General features: G+C 47.9%; 1 protein-coding gene across 2 annotated transcripts in view; it reads right to left on the bottom strand.

The window, feature by feature from the left end:
- Positions 1-22,897, bottom strand: part of MCTP2 (multiple C2 and transmembrane domain containing 2) — a 95,574-nt gene that overhangs the window by 4,899 nt on the left and 67,778 nt on the right. For both annotated transcript variants that reach the window (XM_081124405.1, XM_081124406.1), the window contains 4 exons: positions 17,944-18,066; positions 15,634-15,675; positions 5,687-5,796; positions 2,392-2,501 (listed from right to left, as the gene is read on the bottom strand). In XM_081124405.1, coding sequence (XP_080980531.1) covers positions 2,392-2,501; positions 5,687-5,796; positions 15,634-15,675; positions 17,944-18,066 — 385 coding nt within the window. The remainder of the gene's footprint in view (positions 1-2,391; positions 2,502-5,686; positions 5,797-15,633; positions 15,676-17,943; positions 18,067-22,897) is intronic.

Raw genomic sequence — 22,897 nt, 5'->3', positions numbered from 1 at the left:
GGGCTGGGGAAGGCTTCTTGCAAATGACCCCCCGTCCCCCAAGTCAGGGCTGCACTGTCTCCCCTCCACCCCCACAGCAAGCTCTATGCTTCTAGCTCAAGTTCCCCGCAGCATAGCTTTAAACAGAGATACGCTCGCTGCGTTATTCTAAAGACATTAATTGCAGCATGGGCTTTCTGGCTAAAGGAAACAGACGAGGCAAAAATGATAAAGGGAGACAAAGACACACTGAGAAAAGATATATCTCCTATTGTTAATTATATATAGTGTGCGCATCTGGAGCCTTTACAATGAACAGCACGGCTGGGGAAATAGCACAGCCGATCAAAACACCACATTCTTAGTTACTGAGAATATTATAAACCTGCACAGTAGCCCGCCATGCACGGAGATTGTCTATGTTGGAAAAACTTCGTTAGAAAAAAGAGCATACGGAACCCGGAGTCCCAGTGTCACACGGGGATCACGCAACCCTTGGTCACCCCTAAGGCGCCAGGAGCAGGGTTACGGAGCAGGAGTAACACTGGCCTGTACCAGGCATTAGTTGTGTGACTTCATACCGGTCACTTAACCTTCCCGTGCCTCCGATTTCTCTATTAAAATGTGACTCGTAAAGACCTGCCCTCCGTAGTTTCCCAGGTTGGTGGAAGGATCACACTGGGCCGATAGGCGAGAGGATTCTGTGATCTGAAATCCCCCGGCAGCGGAGGCAGGTTCCGTCATTACTATAATGACAATACACCAAGAAAACACAAAAGGCAGGATGCCGGAGCCGGCGGATCGCTGCCAGGCCTGTGATCACACATCTAAATTTTTAGATTGTTAACCAAAACGATTCAGATAGACAGAGGGCATTTCTGCTGTGAGTTTTTATTTATTTTTTAGCCAAAAAAAAAAAGGGAAGTGAGATCCAAACACCAAGGGACACTATCGTTTAATGTTCTCAGATCATAGAGAACAGATCAGTGGCGTGGAATGGGCCCGCCGGTTTAAAATGAAAAAAAAAAAAATCACGTGCAGAGAATCAGAGAGAGGAAACATCGCGTGACTGCTCTGCGCGTGTGGCCACTAGGGAATAAGTGCCTGAAACAGAATTGTAACGCAGTTTTCAGATATTTAAGTATGTGGGTGACTGCAGTGCGTGGGTGGGGGTCGGGGAGGCGGGGCGGAAGGTCCCTGCTCATGGATCAGATACTGAGGGCCTTCCACGCAAGAGCTATTGTGCTAACAGACAGAGATACAAACTTGGGTAAGTCATGGTTCTCCCGCACAGAACAGAGGCTGAACGGGCCCTGTTCTCCTAAAATCCTGCTCCTTCTGAGACTTTAAGGGCTGTTCTATCTTCCTCTGACTTTTCCCATTTCTGCGCGTCTAGGTTTGGCTGCCTTTGACATCAGGATTCTACCCCTGTGGCTTTTCTCTTTGAAAAGGTCTGCAGTTAATCTTTTTTGAAAGGCTGTGGCTTTATCCCGCATTTGCACGCTCTCGGCTTTTGCTTAAAGGTAAGTGCACCTCGTAGGGGTCTCTTGTATTCGCAGCCTCTCTGAACCGCTGACTATCCGGAGCTCCCCAATAGTGACGATGTCTGAAGACTCAGCAGCAGTCACAGGAGCGAGTCACGGAAAACCGGAGCCGTCACGGGCCCTCGCGGGGAAAGGCGGGTGGTTTCTGCGACTTAATTTCCTGCGACGGGCCCTCCTTACATCAACCCAGAGCCCACCCACCCGGCAGCAGTCGCCAGTATTCGCGGAGCTGCTCGTATTTTGTCCAGGCGCTAGCTGGAGTAGCAAATCAAGCCGTGACATTTATTCCAAGTTGGCCGTTTTTTTTGTTTCTACTTTTTTAAAGCAGCTAAACTGGACATGGGCGCACCACGTCCCCTGGCAAGTAACAGTTCCCCCTCCTTTCTGGCACTGCTCAGGGAATCACTGGGAGGCCCTCCCTTGCCCCCAACGCCTCTGGATTTAAGCGCTGGGTTGGGTTATTTTTTCCTGCAGAAGAGATCAAGTGTCAGGAGCAACCTGGCTACTTTTACATAAAATCAGGGGCACAGCGCAGGTGTCTGCTCACTGTTCGAATAACAGCGTATCCTGAAAGTTACTGGGCCACAACAACACATTATTCAAGAGAATTTATGGCTGTGAGAGCGGAAGGGAAATCACAGGGACAATCCCATTTTTATTTGACCCCAGTTGGGCAACAGGCCTTCCGATAGCCACGCTGATCGTTCAGGCAACCGGCCCCGTCCGGGAGGTCCTGAGAGTTTGGTCGCCTACGTGCTTTCCTTCACCTCGTGTTTAATCGCCGACAGGAGCGCATTTCAAGGTTAGAGTCCTGCTTTAAAAATGAGTCTTTGGTTCTTACCTGGGGCCAACGGCTAGCAACACTTACCCCAGATTAAAACGATGTACCGAAGGGGGATGAAGTACAGAGCGACGGTGGCGGCCGCCAGCACCAAGCAGGCCAGGAAGGAGAGGAACGGCACCGTCCAGTTAAACGTGCTGCGGAGAAACACACCAAGGTCACCGTCCACAGGGCTGGGACAGCTACACGGGTTGATCGGGTCACGTTAAATGAAGACAGTCTATTGGAAAACTGTCTTTGAAAACCGAGAGGTGAACGTCTGCAGGAAAGATCGGGCCCCGGGAAAACATTCCAGATCCACCGCCCCTGAGCTTCCCCAACCCGCAGCTCCAAAGGGGAGGCTGTGGCTCTCGAAAGCAGATAAAAACTGCAATGTTGTCACCATGGCTCCGCACACGGAGATCTTCAAAACTCAAGGTCGTGTAGGTCGTTTCAAACCCAATATTTATCTCAATTACCACACGGCTGCTAGTAGATATTTAGGAAAGAAAGGATATTATTATGGTCCTTCCATGTTTTCTAATAACACAGTTAGCATGTCCAGACTAATTTACAACAGAAGCTAAATAATGCCCTGAAATGGGCCGGGACGATTTGACTGTAAACCGTGACCAACCCACAGACAACGTAGGCGAAGTTACGACATGTGTTCGCAGGGCCTTGGCTCCCTGAATTGTGTCTGTTGCCTGCTGTGACACGGGTGGGAATGGAGACGTTGAACGCGGAATGGGAAATTGAAGGCACTGTGGAAATCGTGCACAATCCTAGAAAATGGTCCGCCAATCCAATGCCCCGGAGCAGGCCTCTGAGGGCCCGGAGTATCTCTTCTTCTTCACATATGTGTCTACTGACCCATTTATTTCTCTTTTAACTATGTTTTTATTGATTTCAGAGAGAGGAAGGGAGGGAGAGACAGAAACATCAATGATGAGAGTCATTGATCAGCTGCCTCCTGCATGCCCCCGGCTGGGGATCGAGCCCGCAACCCGGGCAGGTGCCCTGACTGGGAATCGAACTAGTGACCTCCTGGTTCACAGGTCAACGCTCAACCACTGAGCCACGCCGGCCAGGCCTACTTCGTCTTTCTTAACCTCACTTCCTCGCCAGAGAAGCTCCAGTCCCTAAGGGTGTCCCTTCGAAGGCTTCCTCTGGAACATTTGCTCAGGCACTTCCCTGTCCTAGGTCCACCTTAATATCATCTCCTCTGTGGACATTCCCCCAACCGCTCAAGGACGCGAGGGTTGGAGCCACCACTGCAGGATGACAGGACATATAAATCACTCTTCCGACACCCTGCCTGCCGCCTGGGACCATACGGATGCAGCATATTGGCTCACGTTAGCCTGATCTCTCCGCACCTTTGAAACCTGTACATTAGAGCAGGTAGAAACAAGAAAATACAGTTCACTGCGTGCCAAGGCCGGCCCGTTGGCGGAGCCTTGCTCTCGGGGTTTTATGTGAGGCTATTTATCTGCTGGTGGCCGGCAGTTGGGTGTAAGTTTTCCTGGTCCCTAAGCAGTGAATTACAATGGAATTCCAGCAGAGTTACACGCGACATCCCTCTTGAATGGCCAGCGGGGACATTAAGGTCACTGTAATAATGAATGGCCAGAGAATTAATAGGAGCGCAGCCTTCCTGTGCCGCAGCTGGGCAGAACAGTGCCCTGTTCATGGCCCAAAATACGTCTCAGACGGGGCCACCGCAGCTGCGCCGGGCACAGTGGCCCTCAAAGCTCTGCGGAGCGGGGCCCTTTTTCAATCACGCCGCCTCCTCTCCCGCCAGACACATTTCCTTCATCGTTATCGGCTGCACAACGGCCACATTTGTCTGTTAGAGACGTTCAGCCATGGGGACGGTTTTACCAAAGGCACGGCCTTCCTGCCTCGGTCTTGCCCCCACGCCACGGCCTCCCGTCCCTCCCTGCTGCAGTTACCTCCCTCCCTCAGTTTGCTTGTTCCACTGATTTCTGTCAATCCACTCAAGTCCCCAGATGATCTGCCCCACCTCCAGGGCTCCACTGCCATCGCCTAGGGCACAGGCACGTGGCCTCACCTACGCGTCCCTGCGTCTAGCGTGGCCTTGGGCACTGAGCCTTGGCCCAACGATTTGCACCTACTGAGGCCCCCACTCATCCAGCCTGTGCCCAGCTATCTCTCCCGATTCTCGGAGAAGCTGACAAACGGTTGCTTTGTTAGAACCGCCCTCTGTTTCCCTCCTACACCTCCTTCTGGGCTGGTCAGGCCCCCCCAACATCACGTCCACCTCCATCTAGCATCGATGCTCCTGAACTGTAATCACGTTATGACTGTCCTCCCTCATTGGACCACCTCCGAGCTCCATGGCTTACTAGCTGTGTCACCTGGGGTGACGTGGTTCATCAGTGTAAAGTGGGGATATTACGGGTCCTTACTCCACAGGGGTATTGGAATCACTGGACCCATTCCTCCAAGTGACTCCCTAAAGAAGCTGCTATGTGCGAAGGGCCCAGACGCTGTCCGGCCGGCGCATGACATCAGCGAATGCTGCCGTTATTGCTACGGACGCATTTCTCATCCTCAGACCCAGTCGGTGCCTGAAACTCAAAAACCGGTAGTTGAAGGAGGGAATGAATGAAGGATGATGACGCCCTCCTCCTCACTTCACGACTTTCTACCGTCACGTTTTTGTTAAACAGTTTTGAAGGCCTGTGGTTCAGACGAAAAAGACTCCATTAAAGCATATTTGCTTTCCCTTCTTATTTGTAAATAGGATCATCTATTTGTAAATATATATATATATATATACACACACACACATATATATATATTTATTGATTTCAGAGAGAGGGAAGGGTGTGGAGAGTGAGCTGAAACATCAATGATGAGAGTCATGGATCGGCTGCCTCCTGCACGCCCCCTGCTGGGGATCGAGGAGCCCGCACCCTGGCCTGTGCCCTGACTGGGAATCGAACCTCAACCTCCTGGATCCTAGAGGTTGATGCTAAACCTCTGAGCCACACTGGCCGGCCAGGGTCATCTATTTTTTCCATCTAGTTTCTCACCCAGTCCAGGATCTTTTAGAGAGTGAATGAAGATGCCGTTAATCATCACACTGGGATGGCTGGTGTAAGTTGGGCCATATGGTCGCCCCAGTTCTGAGGCACTGCCCAACGGTGCGACTGACAAGCCCAAAGAGCAGACCCCCCAAAGTTCGCAGGGTTTGCCTGACACTATTGCTTCTGCTTTTGGTTTCTGTATTTTCTGATCTCACCCTCCCCACCCCTACTTGCCCTTGGGGATGGCAGCTCTAATTCCAACACCACGACCGAAATGCGGGACTTACTTTTTAATTCTTTCTCCGAAAGAAGCTACTTCCTCCAGGATGTTCTGAACTGTTGACACAATATCCTGTACCATGTAGATTCTTTCGATTATGCCCTTCTTCTCGGATTCCTGAGAACCAGAAAAGAAAGGTTTGACTCAGTTACTCTCTTGCTCTAGACTGGGGTCGACTGTGCTATGGAACAGCACGGTCATGACCCACAGAGCGACTCTAAGAGATGTCACATTTCCCACAACATAAATGTGCACTGGCTCCAGGAAAAAAGCGCCGCCCGCCTGTTCAGATGCGAGCACTCTCAGGGTGAGCCTCCCGCACGATCATGATGAACGGAAGCCCACAGACCAGCAGCTCCCTCCCCCCGGAGGCGGGGGCTCCTGATCCAACACGACAGTTCCTGCCATTTGAATGCCCCTGGTTCCTTGGTTTTCACAAGGTTCCCCGCTGGCTCACCTCCCCCCCCACCCCCGACCCCCCACCCCCATCACAGAACTCCTATGGCACGCTGGACATGTAGATACTATGGTTTCCCGGCACTGTGACCTCTTGGTCAAACGCTGCTGCATTTTTAACCCTGTTTAAACCCACTGAGGGCCTGAGGGATGTGTCTGTCCCCCTCTGGCAGCCCCTCAGCAATAGAAGAAGGGGACAGGCTACGAAGTCAGCAGACGGTACCCATCTGAGGCCTGCCTCCTACCCCGTGCGTTTCTAAGGAGGGTGCCCGACGGTTGGCTATTTTTTCCTTGGAGGCAAATATAAGTCCATCTCCCTCAGTCTCTAATTCTGCCTGTGAACTGGCACTCGGCTTCCTAAGAATATTATCCTTTGCTTATAGAAAACCTTCAAAGTGTCTTGCCATGTGCGGGAGTGGATGCTTCTGAAAATAATTTAGACATTAATCCAATGGATAAAAGAAGACGCCCTAAAGAGTGGAATTTTTACACTATTTCTAATATGTTTATACCATATTCTAGCTTATGAAGTCCACTGTACCTGGAATTTATCTGGTTCTCTCAGCTCCTGTCCAGCTGGACCACTGTAGTCGCTACGTCTACTATAGGAAACCTACAACCTCAAGTGACAAGCAAAACTCTATCTTCCTACCTAGAATTTTACTTGGGTTAGAACTGTACTCAATTACTGCGCAATTACTGTCTAAAATGAAGAGATCATGTCTATAATAAACTTCTGTGCAGCGAAAGAAAAAAGTTCATCCTTATATCCTCTGTTCCATCCAACTGGGCCCGTGGGTGGAGCGAGGGAGAAACCACCACCCTGTAGCGACTGTGGGTAAAAGCACCGATATGGGGAAAAATGTCAAAAAGTAAGTTTCCCTCCCTGCGCCTGACCTTGTTTGTGAAACTCCTTGGCTGAGACAGACCAGAGAGAGCGGGAGGTCAGAGGGGACCCCTGGCACCTCCTCTCTGGTTTGAATGACCCCTTGCCATCTGGTCTGCAGGCCTGCACCCAACCACCCAGCACACAGGAGTCACACTCGCTGTTTCCACTTTCGCCACCCAACTTCCAAGCCATTTCCCCTTTTCCACCCTAACTTTAAAGTCCTATTTCCTTCACTCCCTTATGAGCTCGAACTCTTTAAGGGGCTCACATTGTAAATGAGACAGGCCACCAGAGTGACCCAGTTCATGCCCGGCAACCCGGCAACGTCTACGAACGGGCGCAATGGTGAAAACCCATCTCCGCTGGCCGGGTCAGTGTTCCAGTTTATAAAGGGGGATTTGAAAGCATCGGGGAACTTGACCCAAAGGGCAAAAGCGGCTTCCTGTTTTCACCAGCAGAGAGTTTAGGTCAAAACAATTTCTTGGAAAATGCCTCAGATCTCCACGTGGTTCAGTTTCATAAAAACGTCCTACTTCAGTTCACCGGTTTTCCTTCCCCCCCTCAAGAAACACTCAAGTGCTGACGTTCTGGTTGGAAAGGAGGCCTGAGTTAGTACACCAACATAATAAATGAGTCCCACAAGGTCATTTTCCTTTTTAATAAGTTTGGTGTTAGGAGGAAAACGCACACACACACGGGGAGAGGTCCCTCTCCACTGGCCTGCACGCTCCATGAATAACAGGCCGTGGCGTCAGAGGCCACTGGCTTCACCACTGGGCTTGTCATCCACGTGCTCGGGGATCCTGGCGAGCCCCGTACCCTTCCTGAGTTGCAAATTTGTTATCTAGAACAGGGAGATCACCGGGGAGGGGGGGTGTTTTTGGAGAATTAAACACCACCCCTTCTGTAAGGGACTTGGCACCCTCTAGGTGCTTCACACACAGGAGGCCCGCGCCGTCGAGGGTGCAAAGAGGCAAATGGATGAGTGAGCAGCCCCCGGTCTAGTCAAAACAACACTGGGGTTCATTTCGGTTTCGAAAGCACTGATCTGCCAGGACAAGTCTACTCCTGCTCCCCTGTGCTATCTGAGATTATCTGGCAGTTCTGTCTGCAACACGCTGGCTTTATTTACACGTTTCAGATTGAACCGGGGGATGTGGCGCTAACACAGTTTAGCAGACGCGACGGTGCATCTGCGGCCGCCACCGGGTCCCTCCGAGGAGCAGCAGCGATTCATTCAGAGAGACAGACCCGCCGCCACCTGGGCTCCCATTTTCCTTCACATCAGAGGCTTCTGATCATTCGAGGGAAATGAGTAATAAAAATAAAAAAAATAGCGATGGCCACTGGCAAACAATGTAATTGTGGCTAACAACATAGTTTTAGGTTTTGAGGAAGGAAGGATTGTACTTATTGCGAATTTGAGCACACACAGAGGCCTAAGTAAAATTCACATGGTTTAGGGTCTAGCTTGTGAGCCAAGCCAGTGTCGCTATCTAATGGGAGAGAGGGAAGCAGGGAACTGTTCAGATCCAGAATTGCAATTTCATAATGTTCCTCCGTGTCACAGAAAGATACAGTGGACCTTGTCGTAAGAAAAATAATGACAATGCCAGCTCTGTAACCTAAGCATGTATGTTATATAAAGATAAAGGCAAGATCACCATGCTTTCATGGTCTATTTGTGTCTAAAATGTCAAGAAAAACCTGAATTTTTAGGCTAAGTTTTGTAAACAGTTGAATTAAGAACAAATAACAGCCCGGCCGGCGTGGCTCAGCGGTTGAGCATCTACCTATGAATCAGGAGGTCGCAGGTTCGATTCCCGGTCAGAGCTCAGGCCCGGGGTGCAGGCTGGATCCCCAGTGGGGGGCGTGCAGGAGGCAGCCGATCCAGGACTTTCATCATTGATGTTTCTCTCTCTCTCCCTCTCCCTTCCTCTCTCTGAAATCAATAAAAACATATTTTTTTAAAGTGTGCCTGTGTTGTAACAGAGTTGTCCTTTCTTTAAAAACAAAAATGAAATAAATCAAGAAGCAAGTATTTCCTTCTTCAAGGCCCTATTGCTCTCCCCATGTCTCCAGTGAGTACAGGACTGTGAGAGAGAATCAACACCATAGCAATTTACAAGTAAGACATAATTTTATAATCAGTATGTGACTTTAAACCCTGCCTTCCTGTTCTGACTTAGGAAAAATTCTCCTTTCTCTTTAATTACCTAAGCAAAACCAGAGTCACAGCCCTGAAAATTAACCGTATCAGGAAAACTCTTTTTGCCGTGCTTAAAAATTGAGTATTTGTCACAAGCTGCACAGGAGTCCCAAAAGGCAGCAATGCAAAATATCTATCTCAAGATCTCCTCAGGAATGTCAGCTATCTCGAGCAAAGATGCAAAAATATAACTTTCAAACTGCAAACGGGAGTGTGTTTGGTCTGTTTCATCCCACCGAATATTAAAAGCCTGCAATTTGAAAACTTGAAAACATTATAAACATCAGAAATAGATTGAGTGGCATTTAGCATGAAAAAAAAACAACCCTCTCAACATCTGTCATAACAAAGAACAAGACGCAGTGTTTCTGATACACGAGATTAAAAAGTGTTCTTTGGGGATCCTGGCTGAATGCACTGGGAACTGTCTGCAGGCGTCTTCCCATGGGATGTGTTGTGCGTGCATGGGACACGGACACGGACACACACACACACACACACACACACACGCAGCCAGCTCCACGGTGCATGCCTTTGCAACGAGGGAAAGGAAATCAGCCCTCTTTCAGGAGAGCCCTTCCCTCTCCAGTAGTACGTCTGCTTTGGGAAATATAAAACAGACTGTTTGGATTCCGAATCAATGTAATTTCTAAGTGGTTTGAAACTACTCTATCTGTTCATTACACACAGCGTTTCCACGCTGACAGGTATTTACCAACATGCGTTTTTGGCTCCAACATTTCATTAAGTTCCGCTGAGCCAACGGACAGATGCCAGGCCTGTGACCACAAGGCAGGGGGGCTGGTGCTTTTCTCTAACTGTAACTGCTAAACGTGAGGAGCTGGGGTTGCCGACTGAGCTGTGCGCCCTTTAGTTTTCTTTGCCGTGGGGAAGGAAGGGTGGAAGAGAAAATAGTTACGTGCCCAAGCAATGAGATAAGAAATTCTTATTACCCTAAGCCTGGGCTCGAACATCAGCTCCTCTAGCTTTCCTGACTCACCCACCACTTCATCTCCACGGCCCAACACAATGAACGAACTTGGATAAAAGCAGCATCACATTCTGATTATTGACTTTGAGCACCTGGTTTATAGTTGCAATCTTTGTACCTGTAGAGGGTCTCATGCAAAGAAAATACTCCATAAAGGTGTAATAATGCAGAAAATAAACCAATACATGAATGACATCTTTCCTCCATCACGATGTGGCACAGTCACAAACAAATGTGACTGAGGTCAGAGGAGCTGGATTTCAGTCTTGCTACTATCCTAGCAAGTTCATTTCTCTTCATTTGGGTTTGTTCATTTGTAGATGGGGAGAGAGCTAATGTCATGGTTTATTTTAGGTACTGAGTGAGCTGAAACATATAAAACCAGCCTGGAATTGTAAACACTCTACAAATATTATTTCTAAACCTAATTATACTTAACTAATTCTTACTCCAAATGATCTTGTTTTGAATTACTACTTTTGTGTCATGTATAACTTACATTAAGTTAATACTTTTCTCTTGAGGAAAAAAAGTGGTTGCCCCTTCCCTTTCTATCTATTATCTTGTAAATTATCTATCAATTATCTTCTAAACTGATTGGGTAATTGGGACTTAGTGCAAACCATACTGAAACAAGGCGTTTCATTACTAAAGACAAGAAAACAGCTACTATCCTCAGAAAAGCAATGACCTGTGGGTAATTGAGATGCAATGTCCAATGCAGTCTACATTAGCATGATGTAAAAATTTTAGGCAATGGAGAATCAAAGGGGAAATCTAGATGTATTATACTCTATAAAATCAGAGCCTCTGACTGTATTCTCCTTTTTATCTTTTATTTTTTGTATGTTTTTATTGACTTCAGAGAGGGAGGGAGAGGGAAAGAGAGAGAGAGAGACATCAATGCTGAGAGAGTCATCGACTGGTTGCCTCCCACACGTCCCCTACTGGGGGTCGAGCCCGAACCCGGGCCTGTGCCCCGACCAGAGATCAAACCGTGACCCCCTGGTTCATAGGTCAATGCTCAGTCTCTGAGCTGCGCCGGCCGGGCCTGCGACTATTCTGTTAGACAGTGCACATTAGCTAACAGAAGGATAGAAAATCCATCTAATTTACTGTCTGGTATATCATGTTTCACAATATTTGGGAGTAACAGAACAAGGAAAATCCTTACAGTAGACGTCTCGCAGTAAATCCACAAGGACCAGGATCAGTGAGCCTGATAAGTAAGTAGGGTGACTAATGCTTCAAAAGGTCAGATTAATAACACTTCTGGATCACTTCTAAAGGTAATGAAGCCAAAACACGATTAAGAACGGAGGTATCATGTTGAAAAGGAGAAGTGGAGCTAGCCGATGTGTCAGGGAAAAGACTGTAGGAAGTAAGGAAGCCAACCCCTTCTCGTTTGAACACGCAGACACCCATCATTAAGAATTGGCTGGAATCCATTTTAATATTCAAGGCTCCAAACTAAGATGGTATGGTAGAAATGTTAGCAATTAAATTACTTCATCACTAAAATTCCTATTAAATTAAATTAAAAGCAGTTAAATCAGAATGGCCATTTACTTTACCCTGAAAATTACCCATAAGCAGGTCCTCTACAATACGCCCGGGATGTAGTTTCCATGGGCTCTAAAATGTGTGTATATATTTTCAATTAGTGTTCACCCTTCAAAGATATTCTCAACTTTTTATTTTCTTAAAAATGCCATACTTTATCATCTTAATGTACCACCGCTTAGTCAATAGTTTTAAAAAACACTAATCCAACTAGCTCGCTGCGGTTTGGATGTTCTTAAGTCGCACAGGGATCATAAGTAAAACTACTCTCACTGTTAGGTTGTGAGGAGAGTTCCTCCGATAATTCCAGGCGCCCCTGGTTCAGGTATTTCGGGTCATCTCCTCTCTCTGGAAGCAAGAAAACTCAGGGAATGAGGCCCGGTGGACCTACCCGCCTCACCCAGAGGACTATGCCGATTAACCTTCAGCCAGAATTCCTTCTGAATACATATGCCACGTGCTTCTTTCTCTCAGAAGGCCCTGCCTAAACTGATGATTTAAAAACCGCTTACATTTTAATGATGACGTCCTAACTTGTGGAAAGATACAGTCTAATATGCGTTTGCATCCTTTCGATGTGAAATGTGCCGCGACGGATCAACAAAAGTACATCAGATGGCCCCTGTTTTCTTAAAACGTCTATAGCTGCTTTTCACCCATAATTAAAACGAAAGGGTGATTTCCTCCCCCTGGACACTGTAGGGCAATTGTGAACTCACTGATCACCCTAAAAGACAGATCCCTGAAGTCCTGTTCTGCAAGCCGAGCTCAGCACCCACCAACCCACAAATGTGGCCGTCGCGGTGTATTTTCTTTATGCTAGCAATGAGCAAGACTTTTAAAAAAATTATTACGCCATGCCCCTATGATGTCTCCTCCCTGATATTAATAGTGGATGCTGAAAAAGTCTACGCTGGAAAAAGAAAGAAACTCGAATGCAAGCACTTGTGCCTTCCCCGTTGAAAACAAGCGGCTATGGCTTGGCATGACCTTTCCTCTCTACGGAACACAGCGTTTTACACAATAGTTCCTGGTTCGTGCTTCAATTCCTGACTTTTACTGGGCAGAAAATTAATGCGATTTTCACTGTAATCCATCCGTACGAATAAGGCCCACAAGGAATTCCACATGAGGAATCTAAGCCACATAAGAAATGTCAGCCGACTGCTGTTGGCTGAACCTGGCCGTTACCTGGGCGCCTCGCACCCTGGACTTGTAACAAGCACTTCTCGTGCGGCCCATCGGGTATAAGAAAGAAAATGTTCCTCTCCTCAAAGTTTAGTTTGTATAATTCATTTCCTAGAAGCCAGAGAACTAGTTACCTGACAGTTCTATGCTGCAGCTGAAGGCCCAGGAAGGCAGAACTGCGGAGTCGAATGTGGTTTCTAGCACGGGTCGCCACCTGGGCCTTTCACAACCAGGAGGGAGCAAAAGGCTACAGTGATGTCATTTTACAACAATCCCTGTTCCAGACAATAAAAGTATGACAGAGGCCAGACCGCGTCCTGGTCTGTGCCTCGGAGACAGGCAGGACCTGGGAAAGCGTCCATCCCCCGAGAGGGCCGCGCCAAGGGGGCCGGCGCGCTTTCATCTCCCCGCTCGTCTGCGATGGTATTTGGTGGGAAGGGGCGCTGGCGATTAAGGGGTGTCACTCTCAAGATGGATAGTTTGGATAGAAAGGAGTTCCCTCTCTCCTCCTAGCTGGGGAGGAAACGGCTGTGTGTTTATAATTTGTAAACAGTCCCTGTCTCCCCGGGTGTGTTACAGTTCCCAGAAGCGCGGTCTGTCACGTCTAAGACTCAACAGAAGCCAGAAGGGCCGTGCGGGTGAGGCCTGGGGACGCGCCACCGAGGGCGGCGGTTCGGTGCCTGTGCGGGCAGGTCGATGGTGAGGGTGCCTCGGTCGTGGAGGCTGCTAGACGTGGGGAAGAAATAATGGATTAAAATACGTATAAGATGCCCGGCCGGCGTGGCTCAGCGGTTGATTTCGACCTGGGATCCAGGCGATCAGGGTTCGATTCCCAGTCAGGGCACATGCCCAGGTTGTGGGATTGATCAATGACTCTCATCATTGATGTTTCTATCTCTCTCTCTCCCTCTCCCTTCCTCTCTCTGAAATCAATAAAGATATATTTAAAAAAAAAAACAAAAAAAAAAAAGTATAAGAATGATGTGTGCTCCAGAAGTCTTAATGTTGAAAATCCCTCTAGATACAAATCCCTTAAAGAAGTGAGAGTGTCCGGCCGGTGTGGCTCAGCGGTTGAGCATCAACCTATGAGCCAGGAGATCGGGGTTCAATTCCCCATCAGGGCACATGCCCGGGGTGCAGGCTCCTCGATTCCCAGCAGGGGGCGAGCAGGAGGCAGCCGATCCATGACTCTCATCATTGATGTTTCTCTCTCTCTCTCTCTCTTCCTCTCTCTGAAATCAATAAAGATGTATTTAAAAATAAATAAAAAGGGTTGGCCAAACAGAAAGAAACCTTCCTCACTTCCAAGTCTTGGTTAATAAAATGCAGAATTTCTCCTGGTGTGTATGAGAAATAACGTTGAAATACCGTCATTAAGACTCGCGCTCCCTTTGGTAAACCAGATCCTCACGCACTTTGGCTTCGCTATGACCGCGTCCCGTGCGCAGGGAGTTATGTCACTCAGAGGCCACTCGCATCGATTCATCAAGAGGATAGTTGCGTCTGTGTGACCTTTATTCTGAAAAAGGGCAATCCGCTTTAAAGAAAATATTTTACTACTTAATTTTATTATTCTGCTATGAACGATCATTTTAACGCAACAAATGCGGTTTGCTTTGTAATCCCCTCAATTTGCTACAAATGGGCAAAAGCATCTGGCTCTCCTGATTAATTTTAAGGCTCTTTGTGTCATGGAGCCGGCGTTTTTAAATTCCTTTCTATTTCCTGGGCATTTTCTGTTGGATGCTAATTCTTACGGTTCCCCCTTTGCCCCTTCCTTCCCCGTCAAGCACCCCCTCAATGCCACCATCACACGCCCCGCGCACCCACAGGTTCTGGGGGGCTGGGGGGCCACGAAGCTGGTAGCATCGAATTTGGCATTTCCCTTTTTCCCTTTCATTCCAGAAGGTTTGTCTGAGAGCGTAACAGCAACAAAAGCAACGGGTTTGAGATGCTCCCAGGAGAAGGAAAGGGACAGATGTCCACAGACGTATAGCTGGAAGCAGTGCCAGCAACAGCTGGGGAAGTGACAGGCTCTGGGGTGGGTGCGGCCCCGCAGCGCGCAGGCGGGAGCCTGGAGGGGAGATTTCCCCGCGCTTCCCGCGCTGCCTCCCTGTGCCCAGGAGGCGGCGAGCCCCCGCCTGCGTCCAATGACAGGCCTCCGGCAGGGGAGCATTTTGTCTTATCTCAATTATGCCTTACATTTTGCCTCTTTCATCACATTTTTAAAAATGAATGCCAAAAATAAATATTTGTTAAAAAGGGACATATATATATATTTTAAATATGTCTTTATTGATTTCAGAAAGAGGAAGGGAGAGGGAGAGAGAGAGAAACATCAATGATGAGAGTCATTGATCGGCTGCCTCCTGCCCGCCCCCTGCTGGGGATCGAGGAGCCTGCAACCCGGGCATGTGCCCTGACCAGGAATCAAACCACGACCTCCTGGTTCCCAGGTCAAAGGTCAAAGCTCAAACACTGACCCACATGCCAGCTGGGCAAAAAGGGATATATTTTATAAATTACAAAAAATATAAATATACTGGTTCCTATGTAGTACCAAAAAAAAAAAAATACCATTTGACTCAACCTGGATGAAAGGTACCTGCCGGAGACATTAATGTTCCGTCCCTTTCGTGTCTGTCTTGGGCCACTCACCTTGTCTTCTTCATCTTCCTCTTCATCCACGTCTGTGCCCTCCTGAAATAAAATGTTTTATTAACATTTGTTAATAAAATGTCAGCAGATTACCAAATGCGAGCTAAACTCATTCATATTAAAAAATTCTTTTCCTACATAATATAAGTACCAGTATGTTTTTTTTAAAGAGTTGTGCTATTTTTTTAATATGTTTTTATTGCCAGGCTGACGTGGCTCAGTGGTTGAGCATCGACCTACGAACCAGGAGGTTGCGGTTTGATTCCTGGTCAGGGCACAGGCCCGGGTTGCAGGCTCCTCGATCCCCAGCAGGGGGCGAGCAGGAGGCAGCCAATCCATGACTCTCATCATTGATGTTTCTCTCTCCCTCTCCTTTCCTCTCTCTAAAATCAATAAAGATGTATTTAAAATATACATATGTTTTTATTAATTTCAGAAAGAGGGAAGGAGAGGGATAGAGATAGAAACACTGATGGGAGAGAATCATTGATTGGCTTGCCTCCCACATGCCCCTATCGGGAATCGAGCCCGCAACCCAGGCATGTGCACTGACCAGGAATCGAACCGTAACCTCCTGGTTCACGGGTCGATGCTCAACCGCTGAACCATGCTGGCCGGGCCAGTACTAGTATTTTAAAAAATGCAATATTTTAAATACTCTTGAAAATAACACTTTGAAAGTTCAGGGACTCTGTGGTATAAGTATAAACAATCTGCATAATCTCCATAAAACTTTACTATAAATAACGCTATTAGGCGAGTGCCCTTTGAAGGCGCCCAGCTTTTAAAATACATTGCTGAGTTGTACCTTCTGTAAACAGTTTTGTTCTCATTCTGACAAATGAGCCAACTGCTACGTTAAGGCTGAGAATACCATACTCCGTTTGTGCGAGGCTCATTGTTGTAATGATTTCTGTCTTTTCCTTTGGGGCCATTACTGAAACATTAGACAGTAGAAATGCATTAGTCTGAATATAATCAATCTCGAGAACAAGTTATAGGTTTCTATACGGTGCCCTTGTTTTCCTTGGGCTTGGGGTGTGGGTGGGGGAACAGGTGAGGGGAGGAACTAGGCCCCGATCTGGGCTGTAGGGTGCCTGGCTTTAGTTCAGGGGTCACAGTACCCGTTGGGATGCAAATGGGTTGGTTCAGATTGGTTTTAAAATCTTGTCCTTCTACTAGGTACATTTCCATCCTATCACTGCAATATTTCAAAGTGAAGGCATGTTGGTTCACCATCACATAGGTTCGGTGGCTTGCAAAGAATGCTGGATAGTAGAAAACCAGGGCCTATTTTCAGCTTGGACACTTGCCTTTCCACTTAACCTTGCAAAGGTCAGGCGTGCTGTTTAGATGTCACTGTTCCCACGGAAAAAATATTTGTCAGTATCATACTCTTAAAAGGGAGCAACTCTGAAGCACCCAGAGAGTACGCTGCTATGCTCCATAAAACCACTGGGCATGCGTCGAGCAATCTCTCCAGGGCTGGTAATGCAATACCTCCCAGAAGCCCATGAGCTTCAACTAGCAGGTGTGTGACACTCACTGATACCGGACAACTAACCTATTCACTGCTGGCAGCAAGCACTCAAGAACAGAGGGACACATGCCCACCCAGACTCTGCTTTCCCTGGGAGTTGGCAAGCCTCCAAGAAGCCCCTGAGCCTTCCAATCAGAGGTGAACATGGCACAGGGGGCCTGGTGGAGGGGCTCGAGGCATCCTCACAGGTGCTCTGTGTCCCCTGAAGGGGCCTTTCTCTAGTAGCTGAGAATGTTCAGCTTACGGAGAACCAGATATGCACATAGACATATGCTGCTGGCATGGAAAAGGTGACCAAGGGACAGAGGGCACTCCTGACCCTGAGGAAATAGGACAAGACTCAGAAACGCAAGATACTATAGAAAGAAGAGCCCAGGTCAGAGCTGACATAAGATCTCTACTATAGCCCTGGCTGGTATGGCTCAGTTGGTTGAGTGTCATCCCAGGCATGGGTCAAGGCCACATGCCCGTGTTGCAGGCTCAATCCCCAGTAGGGGGTGTGCAGGAGGCAGCTGACCAATGTTTCTCTCTCTCATCGATGTTTCTCTCTTTCTCCCTCTCCCTTCCACTCTATCTGAAATCAATAAAAACATATTTGAAAATGAAAAAAAAAAAAATCTCTACTATAACCTGGATATATGTGCAGGGTGGCTCCTCGAGGCTCAAACCAAATGGACTTGGGTCATGATCTGGTGCTGGTGGTGCTGGCTTCTTATTGTTAACACATTTGTCTCTAGTCCAACATCAGAATTATTGGAATCTTGGCTCACCTGGCTGTCCTGGGTGCTGCCGACCTTCCCTTTCACGGGTGTGATGAAGTTGTAGACAAAGAGCAGCAGTAAGGCCAAGGGGATCATGTACAGTTCAAAATTCCAGACAGTGACCAAAAACACCTGATTGAAAAACAAGGGCAAATCACTGCTTGAGAACACAGTACAGGGACAATCTTAAATTCAAGAAATTAAACACAGTAGCTGTTAGAAACAGTTACAAACAAGCTAGCACGCACACATGTATGTGAACACATGTGCAATGATTTACACAGTTGTAAACTGGTACAATGAAGACGAAATGAACTGGCCAGTCACACTCTGGGACAGACAGATACACGGTCCCATACCTGGAAACCCCAGTTCCCCTTCAGTGGTTTCTTGATCCTAGATTTATTGTAACAGTCTGAAGATAAAGTACTATGCAAAACCCCAAGGTCTCAAAGAGCCAGGCCACACACCAAATTTTGCCAAGAGTAAAGTTGATTTTCAACTGGAGAGCGGGAATATTTTTCCAATTGGCTGCTGATATTTTAAGATCCAAATAGTTCAGATTAAAAAAAAAAAATCCAATTTCCAAAGTCTCTTTAAAAATCTTAAAATCTTCCAATGTTGAGGCTGGATGGCCCCAAGAAAATGATGAATTAGAAGTACCTACATCAGACAAGGAATGCCCTCCACCCGCCCAGTTTCTATCAGCCGTTGACTGTGTGACCCCGACCATGGAAAGGACAAGCAAGGGCTTAGATTTGTACCAACCGTCTATGTCACAGTGGTCACAGGAGACTGGGATGCAAGTAAGGACACAGCCCTAGCCCTGTCGGCGTGGCTCAGCAGCTGAGCAACCACCTAAGATCCAGCAGATCGGGGTTCGATTCCCGGTCAGGGCACAGGCCCGGGTTGCGGGCTCCTCGATCCCCAGCAGGGGGCGAGCGGGAGGCAGCTGATCAATGACTCTCATCATTGATGTTTCTCTCTCTCTCCCTCTCCCCTCCTGTCTCTGAAATCAATATCTCTATCTCTCCCTCTCCCCCCGTGTGTGTGTGTGTGTGTGTGTGTGTGTGTGTATATAAAAGAAAGTGTAAGCTAGAGGGAAGTGGTCAGTTAATGGAAGGACCTATACGTCATGGTGGTCAACTGAAGATGTAACCAGAAAAAGCAGAAAAGCTCTAAACTGAGCGAAGAAAGAAGGCATCTAATACGCTGCAACTATTGGCTTCCCCCCCCCTGAAGTGGTCATAATTTCAGGTCTAGAATCAGACAATAAATTTCTCATTATGTGTTTTTGCCGAAGCTGGTAATTGAGCAGTTGAAAGTCCGATTTGGGTAAATTCATCTTTCAAAGCCATCAGCAAATTCTCTGCTCTGATTAAAGGAGGGCAGAAAGGATCCTCACACATTCATTTATTCCCCATAAAGCTGGGTATCCTGAAGAGGTCAAGAAAAAAATTCCATTAAATGCATCGATAAGTGTCTCATTCATTTCCGAGGCGTAATTGTTGGCACCGTGGGCACCGTCCATGGTGAGGTCCGCGGGGCCTCTAATTGTGCTCTAAGTGGACAAAGCTTCCCCCGAAAGTGTTCTCTGACTCGGGGCACGTGGGCATCGGGCCGCGATTGCGACTAAAAGCCTCAACTTAACACTTACGACTCCTTCGTGCTTGGAGAAAGACTGGATCAGAGGGAACACAGCAGAAACGCTCCGGGTAATAAAGCAAGTGTATCTAATTAGCATTAGTGCAGTAACAGAATAAAGCAGTTCACTGTATTAAGTTACTCCACTTACAGCTTTATTTCTGGCACTAAAAGAAAGACACAGGGTCCCAGTAAGTTCCCATTAGCCCGCGACAGCTCTGTCCATGCTCAAGGTGCTTTAACTGGGGAGCCTCCCTCCCACGGTGATTAGTGAGCAATGCTATTTATAACCAAGTACAATTCCTTCAGGAGCCAGATCAAGAATGTCTCGGGTGGCCTCCCATTACTCACACAGGCCACCTATTTGCATAACCAGAAAGAAAACTGTGTTTCTGTCCGAGCCACCTACACTTGCCGCTAAAAACAATAACAACGCCAAGGTTTGGAGCGTCCTTTCCTCTGGGACTAGTCCAAAGAGCTTTCCTCCGATGCTGAGAAAAAACCATAAACCAGTAAGAAACCCAAAACACAGCCTGTCAGCATGTGTATGTGCGAGCACGCACACACACACACTCACATGCTCACTGGCACACACGCTCCTTCACTTCACCATCAGTGGGTCACCCGAATAAAAGTCTGCATCCAAACCCAGCCACTCCACACTCCATGTCTGGCCTGTGACGTTCAAAATCTGTTGCATCGTGTAAATAAATGTGCTCAAAACCACCACCACCAAAAAATAAAATAAAATAAAAAATTCTGAAATAACGTTTATGTCTAATTTCAAACCCCCCAAAATCATAAGTTTGATGACACAAAGGGAAAAGAAAGTCTCCCTCCGCTTTCCTAAGATCTGGCCCATGTGAGCACAGAATGGACATATCTGAAAAGGCCCTTTCGAAAGCAAGAGGCAGATGTCCAGGCATCAGCGAAGCCAGGCCACTGTTTATTTTAATAAAGCTGTTCTACGTGCAGCCCCAGATTAGGAGTGGCACTGGGGCTGGGCCATGTCTAAACTATCACCACCTGCTGGCCCTGAGAAATCAATTAAGGCCACACTTTCACAGCAAGTCCCTTCTAGCCAATAAAACTGAGCTTCGTCCTGAGACTTCAGCCCTCAGAAGAAACGCACGTGAAACCCGAATCCTGGGCCTCGCATTCCTGCCCCGCTCGGTTCATATAAACTAACCAGGGTCAAACCAGCCTCCTGGGGCAGCGGGGGGAATGGGAGGCAGGGGGAGCCAAACAGGGACAGGAAAAGAGACAGAAACGCCGGCCTCTATCAGCCTCATCCTGAGAATCACACCTCCTTTTGGCGAATTCCAGTAATTTCTTCAAAGGCTCTTTCTCCCCTTTTTCAGAACACAATTCTGTGCTACATTTTCTGTGCATGAGGAGAGATTCAACTCTGCCAGTTGAAAGCAGGGGCAGGGAAGCCATCCCAAGTGCTTTAGTAATTAAACAAATATGCATAATGAACCATATACCCACAGGGCCTATTCTTCATGGGGGCCAGGTTTTTGTTTGAATTTTTAATTTTTATATACGGATGAAACACTCGGTCTCATCGACGAGGGACAGTCCATGCAGGCGCAGGGATGGGAGACAGCAGAGAAATTCTCTCCTGGAGACGTGGATTCGAATGTGTTTTCCCCCCTGTAGCAACTGTCCCCTTCATCCGGCTCACAGTCTGCGGGAGACACATATAACTAATACACTGAAAGCTCCGTACAGTCGGAGTAAAATACAGTGGCATCCGTTGAGAAGTGTGAAAATCCCATGGGACAAACAAGGATTTCTTTTTTTTTTTTTAAATCCTTCTACACCCATCATTCAGACAACCATCTTGAATTACAGGAAATCCTCCCAAGGAAGCTACATAAATATTGTGCTGCAGGCTCTGGGCACATATATTGCAGTGTGAACCCAATTCGTTCTTCTCCATGATGCAACTGTGTGTAGTGGGAGGAGAATTCTCAGGGCGAAAGCAAGCTTGCCCTCCCCGCCCCTACAGAAATATAGACTACATTTCTTTTATTTATTTTTTTACTGATTTCAGAGAGAGGAAGGGAGAGGGAGAGAGAGAGAAACATCAATCATGAGAGTCACGGATCAGCTGCCTCCTGCGCGCCCCCTACTGGGGATCGAGGAGGCCGCACCCTGGGCCCTGACCGGGAATCGAACCGCGACCTCCTGGTTCATAGGCCGATGCCCAACCGCTGAGCCACACTGGCCGGGCTAGACTGTGAATTTGAGAGCTACAATAGCCTCTTTCAAACATTCAGGTCCCTCATATGCCCCAAACTGCCGCATTGAAAGAACGGGTGAAAGCTTCCCTGAAACTTTTCAGTGTCATTTAGAAAACACTGAGTTATAATCAAAGAGAAGTAAGACACAGAGTGTGATAAAATTGCTATCATCTCTAGACACACGGGACCCAGCAAGAGAAGAGAGCTTTTTTAAAGAGGTGTTTGCACGACATCTGAAATGTAGAGTGCTGCGCCTGGACAAGGTTAGCAGGCCCCACGCGTGGGTCGGTCCTGTACGTGCCTAATTCAGGATAAACATTTCAGGGTGGTGTCACTGAGAGTGTGAGTGTGTGTGTGTGTGAGTGTGAGTGTGTGTGTGCACGTGCACTTCCTGGGGAGGCAGCCACAGAGGAAACGCTTCAAGTTCACTATTCCCAAAGTCTTCAACCAAAATCACACAGATGCAAAATGCCACCTCGGGCCCCACTGGCGTTCAGAAAAGATTACGAAAACAGATCGGATCAAAAGCCAAAGCGCAGCCCCCCTGTGAGCGCAGATATGCTGCCCTTTCCGCAACGTAAACACCAGAATGGAATGTCAAGCATTTAAAGAGGGGGTGACTGCAAATAACACCCCTCACTGCCTCCCCCGCCACGCAGTTTAGGCCTCCGAGGCCGGCTGGGGGACCCGGCCTAGCGGTCTCAGTGGAAAGGCAGCTCAACTTCAAGGGCAGGCGGGCCCAAGACAAGAACTGACCAGGGGCTCACCTCTGCTGACTGTTTAAATCCTTTCAGGAAGCTCCGGAGCAATTAGGGAGGGAGGGGAATCTCTGCAGAGTGCATTGCACCCTGCGACCTCCCGGAGGACAGATCAGGCCTCAGCCACATAATGCTTCCCCCGAAGGCTTTTCAGCTAGTGCGTCTGATCTCTTTGTCACTCGAGTGCCACTCTAGGTACTGTCCTAGCAGATGGCATTACTCATGGATTTTCCAGGCAGGAAAATCGCCATCCTCCTCAGCAGTGCTTCTTGCATCTTTAAGATAAGCAAGTCCGGACTCCTGGAACACAGT

Source organism: Miniopterus schreibersii (genome assembly GCF_964146895.1).
Source record: "Miniopterus schreibersii genome assembly, chromosome: 22".
In the NCBI taxonomy this organism is placed as follows: Eukaryota; Metazoa; Chordata; class Mammalia; order Chiroptera; family Miniopteridae; genus Miniopterus; species Miniopterus schreibersii.
The sequence above is the reverse complement of the archived record's forward strand: the minus strand, read 5'-3'. Positions and strand labels throughout refer to the sequence as shown.